The sequence below is a fragment of the Schistocerca nitens genome, chromosome 6 (assembly GCF_023898315.1).
Source record: "Schistocerca nitens isolate TAMUIC-IGC-003100 chromosome 6, iqSchNite1.1, whole genome shotgun sequence".
Taxonomy (NCBI): Eukaryota; Metazoa; Arthropoda; class Insecta; order Orthoptera; family Acrididae; genus Schistocerca; species Schistocerca nitens.
In genome coordinates this window covers 118,217,577-118,239,119 of record NC_064619.1, presented here as the reverse complement: position 1 = coordinate 118,239,119, position 21,543 = coordinate 118,217,577, and the positions used below count along the sequence as shown (strand labels likewise).

Below are 21,543 nucleotides of genomic sequence, written 5' to 3'. Positions count from 1 at the left end.
TGAGAGTGATCGTGTAAATTTCAGTATTCTTAGCTTTAGTGGAGATGCATTCTTCTAAAATGTTTTTGATAATAATCCCTAATAGGTACAGGGAGAAGTACCAAGAATGCAGACGAGACAATATTGAGTAATAACACTTTATTACGACAGAGCAGAAAACGGCACACCTGCGTTATGAGATCCTAGACCAAACTGTCTATGTGGTGTCACTTGCAGGTTCTTCACTCTCCTGCAAAGCCTCAATAGTCAGCGATATCGCTAATGCTGATATCTCCAGAAATATGTCTGTATTTTCTTCATAAGGCTAATCTTAATTTTTGTGTTGTATTGTGCTTAATAGCTTATTAATACAAAACAGAACTAGACTATGAATTCGTAATTCAGAAGTAAAATTATCTCTGGTATTTGAAATTATTATAGTTAGCTTTCTGTGTCCATGATAGAGAAGTTTAATTTCGCATTTTAGAGTTTATTCTGTATGATTTCATTACTTAGTTTAGCAGAGGCATTTAACACTTAGTATATGGTCCTTGCAATAACAGAGGTTTCCCTCTGTTTTTTTTCTTCAGACCAAAAATAGAATACTAATGAAGTATGAAGTTGTATATTGAATTCATAAGCTTTATTGCATGCATTCACATGTTCAGTTATGCCTGTACGTATTTTTATATTTCTGGCCTCGTAATAAATATGCTGTCTTGTGTAGTGCAATTATAAGAGCACATACTCCATCGTGACCTTTGATCTATTTTCAAATAGAGATTTGAAATGTTTGTTTTTGATTTCACAAAGTATTGGCATGCTCTTGCAGTTTAGTTTGTGCCTAATTATCATTTTAACTGCTGGAAAAAGTTAGAGGCTGCCTATATTAGATTTTTAAATGTGTCATTGTGGTGTTACGTAGCGCACAAATTTCTAATTTATGATTTTGAATTTTTTATTGCAGGAATGCTCGACTGTCCATGATAGTTCCTTTCGTAGGACCATAAAAATTAGCAACAAACTAATCCAGAATGAGGTATGTGATAACTACGTTGTGTGAAACATGCTACAATTGACAGAACTACTTTGATGGAAATTGGTAATGAAGGGGACAATGATAATCACACGTTTTACATGTGGAAGTACAAAAAAAGTTGCTAATTTGCATTTAAGTGTAGTTGAAATGGGACAAAAACCCAATGCAGTGACAGTTATATATATATTCCTTAGATAGTCTCAAGCAAACTCCTCTCATACTTGCCACAGTTCATCCAGTTGATAACTTGAGGCTTTCTCAGTTACAAAATCATAAATTTTGCTTTTGCAGTTAACCTGTACAGGCTTCAGATGCCCTAAGATGTGTACCATTAGATCAAAATTTAACACACCTTTTTTATGTAAGTCATAAATAATACCTCAGTTATTCACCCACTGCGTATTTAAAATAAAAGGTGAAACATTAGAATTATTAGCCAGGAATTCAAATTTGCAAACCAGAACTGTCCAAACAAAATGCAAAAAAAAGTGTAACGTTAGTTCCTCTAACGTAGTTCCTGTGAAGCATTATAGGTATGTTTGTCAAAACAGAACTAGCATTCTGTTTACTGTGGTATAATCTTTAATACAAGAAGGAAAGAAGTATAAGTAAAATATTGGTTATAACTTGACCAATGTGTTATATTTAATTCTTGACTTGTATTATAAATTTTTCTGATGTAGTTTATTGGAGCCTTCTGTTCTGTTGTCATACTTTTCTCCCACCTCTAGGGTGTGTTATTAAAATCAGTCCAGATGATGTTTCTGTCCAACACAATTTATGTGTTTTATTTTTGTCTATTGAGCACATTTGTTTTACAAAGTCGGTAATGAAACTTCGCAGAAAAGTGATTGAGACTGTGTGATATTGCAAATTGTACTCAATACCATGTGTCACTCAAGGAGTATGAACATTCAGTGCTTACCATTGAAACTGAAACACCATGAAGGTGTCATACAAAAAAGTCAGATTAGTATAATGTGCACTACATGTTTGGATATACAAATGATTGACATTTTAGTGCAGCCAGGCAAAGCAGGTAGGATTAGCTCCAGCTGAATTCTGTATATGAAGAAATATTGTATAGTGGGTTCCTTATTCAGAAATTACATTTGCATGTTTGTTGTCCGTGAGATCATGTTTGCGAATATGTTGTCGAAGTGTCCAGGAGGGCGTGTGTGACCAGTGCCCAAAACAGCTGTTGTACACTCAGCTGAACAGTATTGTATGGCCATATCAAATACTTTGAGTCAGGAAATGGGATTGTCTGTAGCAGGATAAGTATCTGCATGAACAGTGTGGTGATATGTGCAGCACTGTGCACTGCAACCATTGTTGTGGCATCATGATATCTTTCCGCACAGTTTCAGCTCTCCAGTCACAAGGCTGTATCCTCGTGTGGGGACTGAAAGACCGAAAGTTTCCAGATTTTGTCAGTTGTAAGAGCTCTGCACTGAGCATAATGCTGTGGGGTTCCACTGGGTGTAAAGTAAACCCACCTCTAACGTAACCTGTAATTTGGCCAACGAATGTTAAAATTCTGATTTGTGAAGGATGGTGGCTGTTCACTATCTTAGAATTCTCTGTGCTATAATGTGTCTAAAAGATTGCATGTTGCCCTACCTTGATACAGATGGCGTTAGTGTAGGTGTGGCCAGCAAGTTCTCAGTCTCTCACCAATTGAAAACACCCGCTCATAGGTTGCTGAGAAAGGGACATGCCACCAGTTGTCAACCACAACAATTAGACATGTGCCAGAGTTTAAGCAGCATGGAATGTCATTCGGACTCAATTAGACTTGGTTAGAGCCAGAGTTGGCAGCTCTGTGTGCTAAATTTCCCATCTTTTGTATCCTCAAGTAGCATACAAGTTGACTCGTATAATCTTTCTACTACACTGTGTGTGTGGAAAGCAAAACTTTGTCGCTTGCTGTCCTTCCCATTGTTGCAGTTATAATGGTCTATAGTGTATTTAATATGTAATTGTACAGCTTTTGCTGCAACGACTGTGCTGCGTGCAAGGTAATGATGCAACACTGTTGCTTGCTTCCATGCTGGACTGTCATTCACATTATTCTGAATCGGGTATAGTGTTGAAAATCTGGTGGCAGTATGCCAACTTGAACTTTGATAAGAGACAGTGAATGTATTGGTCAGAAGCACTTTGAAGTGATTCTGTTTAAGTGTGTGCATGTACAGAGGACAGATTACCTGATGCTCTCTGGGGATATTCATTTTTGAGAATCTAGATAGTTGTTAATCTGTTAAAGACAAATACCAAATATTTTGAACTCTAAATTACTGATCGTTCCATAGTTTTGATCATTCCATACTTAACTGTAAATTGCTGGTTACTTTATTGGATTTTGAGCTGGTCTTGTGCAGTGGGAACAAATCTTAATGTTCATTGCAGGCTTGTGGTTATTATGCACAGGAAAGAGGTTCTTGCCGGCCGCGGTGGTCTTGCGGTTCTAGGCGCTCAGTCCGGAGCCGCGCGACTGCTACGGTCGCAGGTTCGAATCATGCCTCGGGCATGGATGTGTGTGATGTCCTTAGGTTAGTTAGGTTTAAGTAGTTCTAAGTTCTAGGGGACTGATGACCATAGATGTTAAGTCCCATAGTGCTCAGAGCCATTTTTTGAAAGAGGTTCTTCTGTTTCCTTTATCATTAATGTTCTAGTGTATTGTTCGGGATATCATTGGAGTAGATTTGTTTACTTAGCTTATATCCTGAGAAGAATTCATCAATAACAGTGTTATTCTGTATTTGAGAAAGTACTAAGGCATTGTTACATGGTTTCCTACTTCCTGTGATGATGGTTTTTAATTTGCAGATGTTGAGATTGTGGGAGTTGATAAAACTGTGAATATAGTTTTGTGTGTGTGTGTGTGTGTGTGTGTGTGTGTGTGTGTGTGTGTGTGTGTGTGTTCCATACTTAATGGAATAGCATGTCTGTAAATGAGTGACTCCCTTGAAAACATTTCCCACTGGCAATTAAGCTCTAGATGTGTCCTAGTATGATAGGGCAAGCTGCAAAATAAATGTTTCCTGGGCTAGTTCATTATAAAAGGCAATGCTTATTTGTTTATACTCTTTAATATTGTGATAGGTTGCTTTTACAAAGCACAGCAACCACTGTAAATGAAAGATGTTAGAAAGTCAGCTTTTGGAATCAGGTATTCTTGCACTTGATGAAAGAACATTATTATAGATAATGAGTCTCACTTCATTATGTTTACTAATCATATCTCAAAGCTGAGAAAGGTATCAGAGCTTGATGAAAGCAATAAAAGTGCTTGTTTGACTGTCTTCTTTCTTAATGGTATTCTGTGTGATTACACATAATCAGTTTTTGTACTTTTGGTTTCATGGCTAATAGCTTATTAAAACAGAGGTCCTAATTATTGGCACAATTCTTAATTGATGCTCAGTTTACAATTAAAGATACATGCTTTTTCCTATGTAGTAAGATTGTATTAGATTATATATTTGACATCTTCTTGGGTTTGCCATTCCTCTCACTAATGAAATTGTGGAAGTGGATGTGCATGTGGAGGTAAGTTAACTAGTTTTTGGGTAATAGGCTGGGGTATACTATATTTAGGCAGGTGACTGAAATTGCAGAGAAGTCGAAATATTAAGTTTTGTAATACATTAATGTAGTTAAGCAACTGTAGAAATGTCAAATTGTTTTGCAGCTGCCACTCCACACGTCGCCCATCTTTACTGAAACGGAAGAGGACTCGTTCAGAAGATGAGGTAAATTTCTGGTATATCTTTCCTGTCAGTAACAAAGTGAATTGACTTCTTATGAACATTGTATTTCTCTTCTTTTCCCAGGATGTGGATAATGCAAAACCACTTTCATCAAGAACTAGTTTGGTGGAAGAGGTAAATACATAATGTCTGTTCAGGCATAATACGTATTAAGTTAACAAAGAATGTAGCATGCTCTTTAGAGTAAGTAGAGTACAAAATAGGCAAAGTTCTTTAAAATAATTTTTTGAAAGTGAAAAGGTTCTTATTTTGAAGGCAGAGGAGTGTGAAGGGAAGAGTCTGAAAACTGATAAGGGTGTTATTCTTTATTCTTAGTGATATTTTTTCCCCCTGTGGTGAAAGTATTGTCAGTCAAAACATTTTCATGATACATACTGACCAAAATTGCATTCATTTAAACGATAAGTTATCCTTCACCATACCAAGGTTACATGATCTCAGATCCAATAAATGGTTGTAATACTATGTGTAAGTATGAGACACAATAACTTCAGTGCTTCCTTGAAAAAGTTGTGTGGTGATTACCTTTATCACAAAAGTAACAATTCAATTTAGTGAAGTGCTTCGCTGTATGAAGGCACTATACTCAAATGTGTGCAACTGCATTAACATTGTGCCATTAACAATTATTAATGACCTCAAAGATATATGTTGAGAAATAGTGCATGTGAATTTATACTCTGAGAACCAAAACACAAGTATTAAGAAAAAAAAGCAAGATGCTGGTTGAAATGAGCTAACGAAAATGGAATGTTGTCAATAACAGAAAGTATTGCCAGTTGATGCAGAATTTTATCCTTTACTGTGTTTGTAACCTCTTAATTTGTTGTGATTTATGCAGATCCTACTTTGTGAATTTTATGTAAATTTTACAAGCATAATAGTCCATTCATATTTCACTTGAGAGACTGGAATAAACAACCTGTTGGATTTTGAGCAAGGCCTGAACCATTGATTCAAATAGTTTGATAAAGTTTATCGTCAAGAGTAAGACATTTTAAACATTTTTAAATTCTCTTTTTACTTTAACAAATAAGAGTTCATTCTTGTCAAGTGTGTGAATGTCGACTAGGTTTTGAGTTAGCCTAAGATTTGATAAAAGCTGGATATCACAGTGATTTATACAGATTTGGGTGTTATGTAGTCCTGGTGTACACTTTCCGTGCACTTCATTAAAATTCCTCTTCATATTGCTTCCTGTAATCCATGATTGTGCTATAGTTAGTAATGAAGTGGTGTTAGATTTTATGGGGAATGTTGGGAAACTGTTCTGAATTTGTGGAAAACATAGCTGTACACCTTTTGGCTTCCAAATGTAATTTGTGGATTATTAGTTGGAGTTCATACTTTCCCATATAAATAAAATTTATTATTGAAATCGTACACACAGAATTAAATGGTACATTCTTTCCACAGAAATGTAAGACACCAGAAGAGAACTACTTACTGAGCCCTGAGAGTATTGATACGTGCCCTGGATCAGTGCTAAGCAATCAACGTACGCCCTTAAGTGGTCATGAAACAGATCCAGAGCATAAGTGAGTAATTATGGATTTACGTAAACAATTTAAATGTTATCCACGTATGAATTCATCATATTTATGTATTTTGTGCATGATGATCAGTTGTTAGGAAAGAAAATTTGGCAACTTCACGTGTAATTCGACATTCTTGTTTTTAAATATTTTCGCATTACTTTGAGAGATTCTGTGCTTGCTTTTTCACTATTCATGCTTGATACCTTTTGAGGTATCTGGAGGCATAAATCTTAAATATGTTTAAGATTGTATTACTGTGTGTGTGTGTGTGTGTGTGTGTGTGTGTGTGTGTGTGTGTCATTAAACACTTGATCTTCTTTTTATAGCAGCTTACAACATTTTACTGTTTCTTGCCCTGCTAGCTGTTATAGAACATACTTCATCATAAAACCATGGAGACATCTGTAATAAACTGACAGAATAGTCTTATAATTTAGATATGTTAGGCTGGCCACGGTGGTTGTGCGGTTCTAGGCGCTTCAGTCTGGAACCGCGAGACTGCTATGGTTGCAGGTTCGTATCCTGCCTCGGGCATGGATGTGTGTGATGTCCTTAGGTTAGTTAGGTTTAAGTAGTTCTAAGTTCTAGGGGACTGCTCATATGTTAAGTCCCATAGTGCTCAGAGCCATTTGAACCATTTTTTTTAAAGATATGTTAAATTGTGGGAATGTCACAGTTAATGTGTGGAAGGACAACTGAATAATGCTTAACAAAGTAAAGCTGCTCACTATAAACTGACAGAACATAGGATAGAGAGGAGGTTGGTTAAATTTTAGTGATCGTACTCTGATTGTTTTCAACATTTTCTCTGAATCTCTCTAGTTATTAACTGTAGTATGTTAAATTGCCTGTGTACTATTACCAATCCTTGTCATGGTCAGTTAATGGACTAATGCCCTGAATCCTTTAAAGCATAACTTTAAGCTACAACAATCAAGTTTTGAATTTTGCATGTTATTTTACTATAACAGAATTTCGAGAGTTTTGATAGTATTTAGTAGTCATAATAGTTGATGGTATGTTACACTGCCTGTCTTAGCTGAACATGTTTGTCCTTAACTGACTTGAGAATCTTTCTTCAACTTTGTTTTTGTTTATTGGATTGTGGAAAAGTGTTTGAACAACTCCCTCAAATATCTGAACCGTGGCGAACAAAAAGAGGTAATGTGCAGAACATTTATTACAGCAATATGACGCAAATGGCTGGACTGTACACATTTCATACTAATTACATCCATTAAGAATGAGGTTGCATACTGACAAGCCATGGTCTCCCTCTTAAATATTCTCCTCCCTCCCCACGTTATTACCAAGTTGACTATTCTCTGATGATGGCTCAGGATGTGATCTCTTCTAGAAAGGGAAAAATGTTTTTGTCCAGTATGACTCAGTAAGTCCTAACCATAGTCTTTTGCATCCTTCTATAGCACCACATTCCCAAATCTTCTATTCTCATCTTATCTGAAATGCTTGTCCATGTGTTAGTCCTGCACTGAGTATGTACAAGTCTTTCAGAAAAGAGTTTAGAAGACTTAAATTTGAATCACATGTTAACTTTTTTCCTCCAAGAAAGTTTTCCTCACTGTTTCAAGTGGGTGTTGGCTGCTCTCTTTACTTCTACATATACATGGATACTCTGCAATTCACATTTAAGTGCCTGGCAGATGTTATCAGTTATTTTGCCCCCCCCCCCCTCACTATCCTCCCTCCAACTCTTGTACTACTTTCAGTTTGTAGTTATGTAATCTAATACCTTAACCACCGCCTGATTGTACTACATTCCATTCCAGTACCATGTATGTATGTATTGAAGTGGGAACCTAGAAACGGCAGAGAGGCTTCGTCCCCACTGTAACCCTCAGCAATACACCACCACACAACAGGTTACAGCAGTCCACTCAACCCCACTGCTACCCCATACCGAACCCAGGGTTATTGTGCAATTTGGTCCCCAATGTATGCGTACATGGAGACAGTTTTTGCGCAACAATTGCCGACATAGTGTAACTGAGGCTGGAATAAGGGGAACCAATCCGCATTCGCCGAGGCAGATGGAAAACTGCCTTAAATTTCTGAATCTATAGCTTGTTTTCAGGTTGTCAGTAAAAGAAATAGTTTGGGAAGTAGGTGAGGGGTTGGGGGATGCGTGGTAAGAGGAACACGGATTGAAATGGATGTGAGTTGCATGGAGGAAGGGATGTTAGGAGTTATCTACATCTGAGATAAATGTTAAAAGTTAAGATACAAGACTACATTTTTAGTGTGCTGCTAATGTACGCCTAGTTTACTTGTATTTAAACATTATATACTACTTTTCAGTTATGAAGCATCTTTCCTGTCACGAATATCAGAAAGACTCACACCTTTGCCAATGTTAAGTTGGGCTGACCATAAAGTAGTTTGGGACCTCCTCTGCCACAAAGATGTGGCTTCCAAAAGTGATCGGGATGCGGAAATGTTTTCAAGGCACCCATGTCTCCAGTCAAGAATGAGATCAATTCTTCTGGATTGGTTAATAGAGGTTGGTATTTGATAGTTTCATGTTTCAGGTGTTACATGTAGCAGATATAAATAATAAATACATATATGTTAATTATGCAGGTTACAAAATGATTTAACAATGTTAAATTTTATTGTGGTTTGTCCATATTTTTCAGGTCTGTGAAGTCTATAATTTGCACAGAGAAACATACCATCTGACAATGGATTTCATTGACCGATACTTGTCGATCCAGAGCAATATCCCCAAACAACAGTTACAGTTAATAGGTGAGTTGAGAATCTTGAGGTAATATTAAAATGCGTTAAAGTTTAATAATGCATTTTATTACTTTTGCATTGCAAATATGGCAGTTTGTTTGGGAATTGTCAAGAGTTTGTTGAAAAGTGGTTGCTCTGTTATCTCTTGTTTTCAGTTTTTCTCCCTTCTATTTCCCCATAAATGTTGTACTTCATCCCCAGAAAACTGTTTTATCATTTCAAAGAAATTGCATTTCTACTGGACTTGTTGCCGTAAATACTTATCTTTAATGCATTAACTTCAACCCATTTAAGTCTGCTTGCATTTTGTGTAAAGTCTGATGTATGGTTTATTATTCCAAGGCTTTATCTTCCCTCACTTCTCTAGTTAAGTTTTTTCCCCTTTGAAGCATTGTTGGTGTGGTTATTGAAAAAGCTTTCACTAATGTAAGAAATATTTATCTAAAAGAATATAACTTGTTGACTGAGAGAAGAAACAATGTCAGACTTAAGAATTGCTCGAAAAGTGACGGATAATGGGACTTCGGAAAATAGGCATTAGTTTTAGCTGTCGATGAGTTGTTAATAATATTATTTTGAAGATAGGTTGATCTTATCAATTAAGAAAGTTTGACACTGACATTATGTGAAACAAAGTGAAAGAAAACTAGGAAAATTAATCTTAGCCTGGGCTGTAGATGGTTCAGGTCTGCAAATGCCTATAATGGAGGGAAGGAACCTGATAGTGGTAGATTGTAAGAACAGTGGAATTTCTGGAACATGCTGCATTGTTCTGGGAAACAGCAGTTCATCTGGAAAGGAAACTGTTAGACTAATTTGGCCAGTTCTAGAGTTCTACTCCATGTCGTTATCAAGTGGGCATAATAGATATTAAAAGAATTGAAAACAATTTGCTAGAATTGTAAACATATTGTTACAGTCCATATGAAAATGTAAGAGAAATCATTGTTGATGTGGGATACTTTGGAAGAAAGACTGTTCCAGTGAAACCCTGTTTGATGGGATGTAGAGAATTAGTATCGAAGGTGGAGATAAATTGCTGCTGCTTCCATCACACATTATTGCTTAAAGATAATGACAGTAAGGTAAGGGTTAGGATGTGTTCAGAGGATATAGGCAGTAATTCCACCATGTTTCTAAGAATATAATAGTGCAGTATCACTAAAATTTGTAAGAGTACCCTTTGCCTTCACCCATACAGTGACTTGGAGAGTATATGCAGATTTAGCTGTAAATACCAGGTGTACCGGTATGAAATGAGCGTTAAGATACAAATGTGTCGATAGGGAACACTTGTTGTGAAGGAGCCTTAAATTTTTTTTTTTTTTTTTTTTTTGATTGGTATGACATCTGTCAAAGATATTTAGCATACATAAAGTCATGGAACAAACATCATATGTTTTCATCGTGTTAACAATGTCGAATTTTGTACCAGAAAGTGATGATTTGCGGAAAGCATTAATTTTTTGTTTTCATTTGGAAAAAAAAAGTGCTGCAGAGTGGCAACGAATGCTTGTCGAGGCATATGGTGATCATGCTCTATCAGAAGCAACATGCAAAAGATGGTTTCAATGGTTCAGAAATGATTTTGATGTAAGAAATGAAGAACCTGGAAGACTACCAAAAAAGTTCGAAGACACCGAATTGCAAGCAATATTGGATGAAGATGATACTTTGAGTCAGAAACAAATGGCAGCAATGCTAAATGTTGCACAACAATCAATTTCTGACTGTTGGAAAGCTATGGGAAAGATCCAAAAGTTTGGAAAATGGGTGCCACATGAATTGAATGAAATACAGATGGAAAACCGAAAAACCATTTGTCAAATCTTGCCTAAAAACATTTAAAAAAAATTAATTTTGCATTGAATTGTTACTTGCGATGAAAAATGGATTTATCTTAAGAATCCTAAATGGGAAAAATCATGGGTTAATCCGGGACAACCATCAGCATCGACTGCAAAACCAGATCAATTCGGCAAGAAGACAATGCTCTGTGTTTGGTGGGATCAGAAAGGTGTGGTGTATCATGAGCTTCTAAAACCCGGTGAAACTGTGAATACTAATCGCTCCAGACAACAAATCCTCTATTTGAACTATGCATTGACAGAAAAAAAGACCGGAATGGGCCAGAAGACATGGCAAAGTAATTTTTTTACGCAACAATGCACCTGTGCACAAAGCAAAACTGGTTCAGGATACAATCAAAACACTTAGCTGGGAGGTGCTACCCCACCTGCCGTATTCACCAGACTTGGCTCCTTCAGACTACCATTTGGTTTCATAATGGGACACACATTGGCTGAGGAACACTTGGATTCATACGAAGAAGTTGAAAATTGGGTGTCTCATTAGTTTGCTACAAAAGACGAACATTTCTATTGGCATTGTCCACATATTGCCAGAAAGGTGGCCAAATTGTATAGAAAGCAATGGTCAGTACTTTGAATAAAATGTTTTACTTTCCAATTCAAAATTAGTGTTTCATTTTCACAAAAAAAAAAAAAAACTCATTTCATACCGGTACAGCTGGTATAAGAAACAAAGTAGGATTGAAGACTCTAGTGGGAATTATATTCCACAGAGATATTGTAGTGGAGCCATGTTTGTGTTGACAACTGCAGACACAAGGATGGACATTTTTGCCCCCGGAATGACATGTGTGGGAGGCTGTGAGTATGTGATTATCCAGTACTGCAGTGAGTGTGGAGCAAAATCTGCTGACTTGTTAAGTTTTTATTATTGAATGGTTCTCATACAGGGGGTTGATGGCTGTGTCCCAGATGCTGACCAGTTGGTGGTACTGAGTGAGGCAGTGGAATGCTGAGATACTGCAAGAACAAACTGGTGACTACAGAATATGACGTTCCCCTTACCTGTTGATGCATTCGGTTCCACTTATCTTGGAGTCACCTACCTTGTTGTTATGAAATAATGTGCTGAAAACTGACCTTAAAAAGAATAGTGCCAAATTACATGTGCCACACAGTAGTTAAAAGTAAGTGGTAGTGGTTCTTTCCCACTTTATTTGCACTATGAAGAATGATGGCCATTTCCAGTTGTACAGTACACTGTATTTACAGGTAGTGTTTAAACTCTCCTTGTATAATGTTGTCCACACTATAACTGAGTTATAGTGCAACAGAAGTGTTCGTTGAACATTACATTGGGAACGTGACACAGTGGCAATACATCATCATAAACACAGTGCACATCTTATTGTCATGTAGAAAGTTGACAATATAATAAAAACATCCAATAAGTAGGTTTCATGAAAGTCAAACTTAGATATTGCGTGTTTACTATTGTGGCCAAGATTTTAAGATACATAGATGTTTATACAGTTACTTCCTGCTCGCAGACTTTTGCAAGTGAGTGAAACAAAGATGTTAAGTGGTAGGTATCATGGCCCAGACTGTCGTTTTCTGAGAAAAGCTATGGCTGAAAAGTTAGTCGAGAGAATATGATCGTCTTTAGTATGTTCCTGTCCCTGCAGTTCAGTCATCATCTTTATGGTGAGTTGCTGCCTATCTTCATTATTATTGATTCTCAGAGTATTTGAACAAATTATCTGTTGCATGGATTGATCACTGTGGTCTCATTTCATCAACATGCTGTCTGTGGCTTGAGAGTAGCTGGCCACACTAGTGGATTTCTGTGACGGGCTAAAACCGGAGGCCGTTTCTGAGGCTATCTGTAATGGATCAGGCCTGCCGATCTGAAGCCATTCAGTTCCCACTAATATCCAGGCCCTGTCCATCAGATCTAGTCTCACTGATCTGCACGCAGGTCAGGTGTGCTTGTGTATGGTGTAAATGGGCGATGGATTTCACGAATTGTGACTGTCTCACCACAAGTACATTGTACAGTGTGGCGTTTTATAGTCGTTCTCTTTGTTCTAGTACTTTTTGGCACTTCAAAAGTAGTTTATATGTTAGAAAGTAGGGATAATAAGAAGGAAATTGCCAGTCGCTGGCAGTTGTAGGCTACACTCTCATATATTTCTTGAAAAAAAAAATCACACAAAACCTGTAAAATAATAGATGTAACACAGTGGATAATAACCAGCAATAACAAACATAGTAAACCAACATTTTATTGGTGGTCACCTACAGTGTAGGTTTACACAATTCTTCCTCGCCTAGTACACTTCTTTCAAGAGGCCTAATTTTAACTGAGGTTATTTCTGAAATCAGTGAAGGTATTTTAAATCTGTCTTGCGACTCCAAGGAAATGGGTATTTGTCACCAAATGTTTAATTTTATTGAAATAAAATAACATCAGTGGTCTTAACGAAACACGTATATCATTTGGCTTGCTTTCTGCATCTAAAAACAGTTCATTACAAAAGATATTTATGTTAGTTCTTGAGATTTTTGCTCGCATCAGGAAATGCTATGTGCTTGCAAGCCTTTTTTTTTTTTTTTTTTTTTTTTTTTTTTTTTTTTTTTTTTTAAGATATTTCCTTGTTTGCACTATTGTTTCTTGCACCATAGCTAAAAAGCCAGATTGTCAACTTACATCTTAACTAATCCTTGAGATCTCAAAATTTGTCAGGGAAAATTGCTAAAATTTGTCTGGAAATCGGGGAATTTCACTTGGGAAACTTGTGGCAACCCTGATTTTGCTTATTTTGGTAAGTCTTCATCTGCATTACTTCGTCCTTAGTGCAACAAGAATTTGTGTTAAATGTTTGACTACCACCATCCAGAAGTTCTCGATTGTTAAGTTTCTTCATTTGTTAAACAAATTTGATTGTTGAATTGAAATATGTAATAAAACATAACATATATTTGCAGAATCAGAGTCATAGAATTATAGAATGAAGTGCTTCCATTAACTTTCAAAAATGGTTGTGAAAATGGAATTGGGGTAAAAATTTTGCAGGCAAGTTGTGATGAAAATAAGTTGTTTAAATCAATAGAAAATCAAAGACTGAATGTAATACTATTAAGTTGTTTAATGACTAATTATTTAGGAAGTTGCAACAATCTCTGTGGGTGCCCTGCTGGAAATGTCACGATGGTTGGGTCGCTGTCTGTCCAGGTGCCAAAATAGTCAGCTGTGTCGAACTGTATAGTTTCTGGATAGTGTCAGCAACTCGTGTAGTGGAAATTGTGGTTAGAGTACAGCTTGGGTTTATATTTTAATATGTAACATTGCTGAGCATATTATCTGCTTGGATCAGATGATAGTGTCAGCTGTCAGATATCTGGATAAGTGTTTTTGCAAATGAGAACTGTTTCAGACAGAATAAACATGAAACATGTATTGTGTAACATTTCAATAATGGGCAAATTCAAATGAATCTTTGGAAGTAAATTTCTGTGTATCTCTGGTGGGCTTGCAGTAGTTATAACCAACCTCCATACCATGAGAACAGAAGTGCTAAAAGATTGCCCTCAAACAGTGTGAGGATGGCTTTGGGAAAAGGCTGATATGTATTGAAAACACATTGTCACCTCCATAATTTTCATGGTCTCTAGTCTGATAAAATGCCAGAGTTTAGTAGAAATATTTAGAAAACAACAGTATTCTTTACAATCTTCTATAAGGAACTAAAATGCAAGACTTTTTTTTATCCACTTATGTTCTGGCACACCTCATAATTTTGATGATGAAGCTGCAGTAATTGCAGTACAAATACACAATTTTTAAACATTAAATATACACTGCCAATAAGTTACACATCAGTTTAACTTTATGTGCATGGAGCGATGAAAGTGAGTGGATTACTAAAACAGTTGGAGAAGGGTAGACTTCTCATTTCTTGTGTTGTTAGATTCCTTGAAGTTCTTGGTTGTGCCCATTTATACTACATAGGACACTGTACTTTTTCTCCAGTGTTTCCTAGGAAACACACAAAGGGATAAAATGAGGAACAGAGAAACCGGTGATGCTAGTGTCTGTGAGAAGCCTGCTGCAGATCCTTCAGGTAAAATTGTTATGGATATGGTCACATAAAGAGAATATTTATCCACAGGACTCCCCGTTTCTGGGATCAGAACAAGATGACCTTGAAGGTGCGAAAACATAGATTTTAAAGGACCCCAAACTATAACTCCAATTTCTTGGATGTGTGGACAAGATCTGTGGGTGGACGAAACAACACATTGTTCATATAATAAACTTGAGCTTTTGTTATTGAAATTCTGAGACAAGGGTAGTGCAGTCTTAGTATAACATGTTTGTTTACTTATACTGAATTTGAATCTGGCTTGTTTGAGTCTGTTTTCCAATATTATCCCCACTATCTTAGGGAATTATCATTTCTTGATATCTGGCTTTAAAATGTGCAGTGCTCTCAACATCTCAAATTAGACAAAAAGTGCTATGCATTCCAAGGTTAAATTTCACCTTTCTGTAGTTTAATTATTTGTCATGCAAAAAAGGAATTGGCAATTTCTGTACTCTTACAGGTATCACCTGCTTATTTATTGCTGCAAAAGTTGAGGAAATATATCCTCCAAAACTTACAGAATTCGCATATGTCACTGATGGGGCCTGTACAGAATCAGAGATTCTGGAAAAAGAACTGGCTATTTTGAAGGTATGTTCTGTAAAACATAGTTCAGGTTTCTTCTTGTGTTTGCTGTGTTACATCCTGCTAAGATATTGGGGAAGTACTTGTGATGTAGAAATAGAGCATTAAGTACTGTTAAATAATATTTACAGACACTTTCCCAGGGTAATGTGGACTTTTGATACTTCATAAATTCTTTAAGGGGAAATATTGAACATGCTGATATAACCAGTGTGCTGCTTAATTGTTGCCATCAAAATGGTGGACACACATTAGTCACTGAATCAAATATGTGTAAAATGTTTACCACTGGTTACTGTCTTGATACCACATTACTTAACTTCACAAATGTAACTAAATTCTTTTTCCAAGCTAACATTGACCTCAGGTTATGCCAAAGGTCATTCTAATGTAAGTCAAAAATATAGGAATAAAATATATATTGTCAGCATTCGTTCTGTGTATGTTTGCGTGATAGTGATTAAATCAGTGGGATCAGAGCTGATATGCAGTATTAGTAAGTAAAACTTGTTGATTTCTTGTATGAGTACACTGTTTCCAAGAAATTACAGCATGGAAAGATGTAAAGCTTCGTGGTTAGTACCTGCTTCAACATCTTAATAGATAAGAAAGGTATTTTCATATAGATCTACAGTGTTGTTAATGGTAAAACTGGAAAAAGGAATACATTGGTAAAAAAATTATTCAGTGTTTCAGAAATGTTTTTCTCAAAAATAGGCAGATAAAACCTAAGTGAAGGCAGTGTATGTCACACCACCACTGTCCTAGGTTTCTGTGTGGAAATGGGCACCTTTATTTGTGCATGGCTTGAGCACTGATAATACATACTTTTGTTCAGTGGCTCTCACACACTGGATGAATGAAAATAATTAGCACATGTGGAGTCCCTTCTGTGTCTTAGTGATTGTTTCATGTAATTTGTTGTGGGACCCATATGTTAATTTTTTTTACTTCTGATGCGCATTATTCTTTTAAAATATTTCACCTGAATGCTGTATGGAATTGTTTGGATCTAGCTGTTTCCTTTGCATGCTTTTGTAAATAACTCAAAAGAAAAAAACAATTTTCAGAAGTTTTTTGTCCATATTTTTTCCTCACATTTCTCTCCTTTGTTTTTCAGACATTAAATTGGAACCTTAATCCGGTGACTGCCAACAACTGGCTGAATATGTACCTGCAGTTATGTAGTGATCTAATGAAGAAGAGTATAATAGACAAAGCAGACAATTCATGTTATGGATTTTTGTTTCCTCGATATTCCGGACTGTCCTTCGTGCAAATTGCAAAATTGGTAGATTTTTGTATGCTGGATGAAGGGTCTCTGAGGTTTCCATATAGTGTAATAGCTGCATCTGCCCTGTATCATTTAGGAAGCAAGGAAGTAGCACTTCGTGTTTCTGGTAAGTTGCTTTAAATATTACCTTGTGAAGACTTTCCAAATTTTTAATAAAAAGCTAGAATGAGTAGAAAGAATGGTATGTTGGGGGGACAAATTGTGCTGTTTGGTTTTTCTCAAACTGTCTTTGGATTTGTATCTTCCTAGTTTCTAATTATCATGAAACACAAATTTATAATAAGAAAAACTTGAAATTACATACCCTCTCCTCTTCTAATGTAGGTGTCCTCCCCCTCCTCCCTGTTATATGTGAGCACACCCATTTGATCTGTCAATAAGATTTGCATAGAAAATGAGCAGTATCTACAGCTTATACTTTTAATCATGTTCTATCTATTCTGCATGTGAAGTCAGAAATACATTGCACTCAAGTGTTGAACATTGACATTGGCTAGAAAAATAGGGAGCTTGAAGAATACATGTGCAAAGCCTGTCACTGTATAGTTTGTATGGTCAAATAACAATGAAATTCATCTTTAACAAATTCTTGGGACCCAGATATTTTTATTAAATTTTAGTTTTTTAGTTAATGAATAAAGTAACTCGGTTACACTGCAGTACTGACCCAGAATCTAAATTGGAACATTCACAGGCTATACAAGTACTGTATAATTTAATCTCGTATGTCTTATTTTTTCTGGCATTATGAGGTAATGTTACAGGGTGGCATGTTAATCTAGATTTGACAATGTTAGTGGTGGAGGGTGGCCAGGTGCCTTTAGTGTTGGCACCCCTTAACCCCACCACCTCCTGTCCTGCCTGGAATTTGGGTATCCTAGATGTCTGTGACAAGTGTTGTACCATGTGAAAGTGAGAACAGTTCTGAATGTTTGTGACTTGATTAATGGAGGTGGGAGGCGAGTTCTGGCCCAGTGTTCGTGTAGTTGGATGTGGGAAACTACTAACAACCACATCCAGACTGGCCAGTACACTGGACCTCTTTGTTAATTCGCTGTACAGATTCAGTCTGGGGTCGATGTGCATCCTTGCATCCCAGAAGAGACGTGCTAATGTGTGCAGCTATCTGGGCAAGTTGAATGTCATCTAAGAAATTAAAATATTGCTGGGTACGAACTTACGGGGTTTCACTTTTACGCCATGTGTAAAGTAACTAACTGGTATCAAGATCAAAAGCAGGACTTTTTATTCAACTAATGACAAAGTATGTACACAATAGATGTTAATGAAACTTCCTATATTTGTCCTTTCTTTTGTGTTTATTGTAAAAAGCAGCTTGTTGCTTCCTGCCAGGATAATTTACTGACAGGAACTGTTGGTCCAGTTGATTGAACTGTGGAGAAATAGTTCCAAAGAACATAAATTCCCTGCCCAACTGTAGGAACTCTCCTCTTAATTGTAGTCAGTGCTGTGTCACTGAAGCTGTAACACAGTTAGCACTTACAAAACCACTAGTCCATTGTGTTTGCCGTTTCGTGCAACCAAAACCATGCGTATAGGTTTTGTAGAGGTAATTATGCCCATTTTCAGACATACAGGCAACTTGTGTGGTGTTATAGCCCTTTAGAAATAATTTTACTTTTGGATATGGAGGGAATTATTAGTAACAATAATCTTTCCCCCTCTACTCTGGTATTGGCATCTACACTTATAATTCTTTCCAGTCATCTGTGCATTATTATTAAAGTGGTAAGCTGTTATTAAATTTTCAGTTTTTTCATTTTCCTCAGTGTTGATAGAAAAATCAAATTTTCGTCGCTCCCTGCTTGCTTCAGGCATATGTTCTCCCTAATAGATAAATTTCTTCATTGGCACTACAGCCTGCGATAGGCCTCGGCTTCAACAATCTGCCTTCATACATCTCTACTGTCTACTTCTTTCATCCTCCGATCTCCATCTTGGTAAGATGAGCCAACATATTCAACCATCCAGCTCTTAGCTGGCTATCCCTTCTGGTAGAATGCAATCCCTCTTTCATTATTCTTTTCAGGCTTCTGTGATCTGCCATAATGTTCTACCCAGTATATTCTTCAGGATTTATTAAACCTTTTCCTTATATAAGCCGTTGTTTTTCATTGTTGTACCTTACTCTCCAACCATCTGCCTCGGAGGCCCATAAACTTTTCATAGTATTTTTCTTTCAAATGCCCTTAAGTCCTTCACATCTGCATCTGCCATTGTCCAAATTTCTGACTCGTATGTAACAATCAGTTGTACAATGGAATAGCATACTATTATGGTGTAATTGTAACCAGATAATTCTTACGTACCTGTAAGTTCACACAATAGATTATATTTACTGCATGTCATGTGTCCATTCTCTAATATCATTAGTCAGTTCACTCATTACTGATTGCTGTGACCTCATTTCTTCATTAATTTCTCAAGTTGCTGTATGTTTGATGAGAAGTCTTCACCCACAGCCATCTTCAGCTCTTCTTAATAAAATTTGAAGAGGCTGGCAGGTAATCTTTGCTGTATTCAACCGTTTACTTACTGCTCTTCCTTGTGGTCTTCTATGTTTGATTTTGCCCTATCAAATTGACTTTTCTAAATAATTCCCTTGTCCTCTCAAACTGTGCCCGACTGGGAAGTATAGTTGACTGACAGGGGAAGGTAAACTTGTTATGCTAAGTTCTTCTTAATTGGAAGCATTGGTTCTTCTTTCTGTCCATGGTATACGTAATATCATCCACCAACACTAAATCTACAAGGCATCAATTCGGTTAATATCACTAGCTTTCCTGGTCCAGGCCTCACAATTGTACAAGAACACAGGGAGTACCAATGATTACACCAAGAGCATCTTCATTCTTTTGGATAGTCCTGGTTCTGCCAGTTCGTAGCAGAATTTAACCATTGCAGCTCTGCCAAGGAGGATTCTTCTTTCTATTGCTTTTGCACTTTCCTGTGTAACTGATCAGAAATCCTATATATACATTACTATTCACTACCTCCAGATCTGTTAAGCAAACTGTCAGTAATTGGATTTGATCCAAACCTTGGTGATCAGCAACCATTCTCTAATATATTCTCATTATCTCTGGTTAAAGGGATCCTTAGATATTGGAAGCAGCTGATACTTTTCAAACATTATTTAGAGGCTTTGAAGTCGTGTGTTGTTCTTCCAGCTCTAGAATTGTTAAATAGTGTTCTTTTGTTTTGTTTTTTGTTTATAGTAAGTTCAATTTTTTGCCTCTTCTGCTTATTTTGTAAATTTCCTTAAGGCTGTTTAACTTCTTGCAGTGTCACCTGCATATACATATACCTGACTGTATTTCATTATTGTGATTGCTTTGTATCAGACTATGAAGTGCTAAGTTAAAAAGAATTGCAGAGAGACCGATACCTTGTTTTGCTCCACCTGGAAAAATAAAGCTCTTGTTCATTTTGTATACTTTTGCTTTTGGCTTTGTGTCCTACATTGGTAACTCAACTAACATCTGGTTAGTGATAAATGGTCTTATCATTATCAAAAACTTGTTTAAAATCAACAAATAGGAAGTAGTGGAGGCATTCATCACATTCATAAGAGTTTTGCTTTATTTACCTAATAACAAACAACTGGTTGGGAGTGCCACTCTTTGGCCCAATACCACGTGAGTATTCTCAGAGGATATTTTCGGTGCACTTTTTTTATCCTTTAATTTTCATCCTTTTTGTCCTTTCATTTGACACCCCATGAAAATCTTGTAGATTGTGTTCAACAAAGAAATGCCTCTATAATGTCCACAGGCTGAGTTTTCTCATTTCTTATATAAAGGAATGTTATTCCAAATTTCCAGTCCTTTGGCAAGCTTTTGCTTTCCCATATTTTATAAGTTCTAACACAATCCCCTTCCCCCATGAACCATGGACCTTGCCGTTGGTGGGGAGGCTTGCGTGCCTCAGCGATACAGATGGCCGTACCGTAGGTGCAACCACAACGGAGGGGTATCTGTTGAGAGGCCAGACAAACACGTGGTTCCTGAAGAGGGGCAGCAGCCTTTTCAGTAGTTGCAGGGGCAACAGTCTGGATGATTGACTGATCTGGCCTTGTAACATAAACCAAAACGGCCTTGCTGTGCTGGTACTGTGAACGGCTGAAAGCAAGGGGAAACTACAGCCGTAATTTTTCCCGAGGACATGCAGCTTTACTGTATGATTAAATGATGATGGCGTCCTCTTGGGTAAAATATTCCGGAGGTAAAATAGTCCCCCATTCGGATCTCCGGGCGGGGACTACTCAAGAGGACGTCGTTATCAGGAGAAAGAAAACTGGTATTCTACGGATCGGAGCGTGGAATGTCAGATCCCTTAATCGGGCAGGTAGGTTAGAAAATTTAAAAAGGGAAATGGATACACTAAGCAGATTCAGAAGGATGTAGGTTGCAGTAGGTACTGGGAGATGAAGAAGCTTGCACAGGATAGAGTAGCATGGAGAGCTGCATCAAACCAGTCTCAGGACTGAAGACAACAACAACAACAACAACAACAACAACACAATCCCATCTTCACCAGGTATAGGGTTATTTTTCAGTTTGTCACTGACTCCACCTTTTACATTGTTGGTC

General features: G+C 36.9%; 1 protein-coding gene across 5 annotated transcripts in view; it reads left to right on the top strand.

Annotated features, from left to right (window-relative positions):
• Positions 1 to 21,543, top strand: part of LOC126262246 (G1/S-specific cyclin-E) — a 197,140-nt gene that overhangs the window by 156,619 nt on the left and 18,978 nt on the right. For all 5 annotated transcript variants that reach the window (XM_049958731.1, XM_049958729.1, XM_049958728.1 and 2 more), the window contains exons 2-9: positions 947 to 1,018; positions 4,716 to 4,776; positions 4,858 to 4,908; positions 6,211 to 6,332; positions 8,652 to 8,853; positions 8,990 to 9,101; positions 15,512 to 15,642; positions 16,757 to 17,036. In XM_049958731.1, coding sequence (XP_049814688.1) covers positions 1,014 to 1,018; positions 4,716 to 4,776; positions 4,858 to 4,908; positions 6,211 to 6,332; positions 8,652 to 8,853; positions 8,990 to 9,101; positions 15,512 to 15,642; positions 16,757 to 17,036 — 964 coding nt within the window. In that variant the 5' untranslated portion in view covers positions 947 to 1,013. The remainder of the gene's footprint in view (positions 1 to 946; positions 1,019 to 4,715; positions 4,777 to 4,857; positions 4,909 to 6,210; positions 6,333 to 8,651; positions 8,854 to 8,989; positions 9,102 to 15,511; positions 15,643 to 16,756; positions 17,037 to 21,543) is intronic.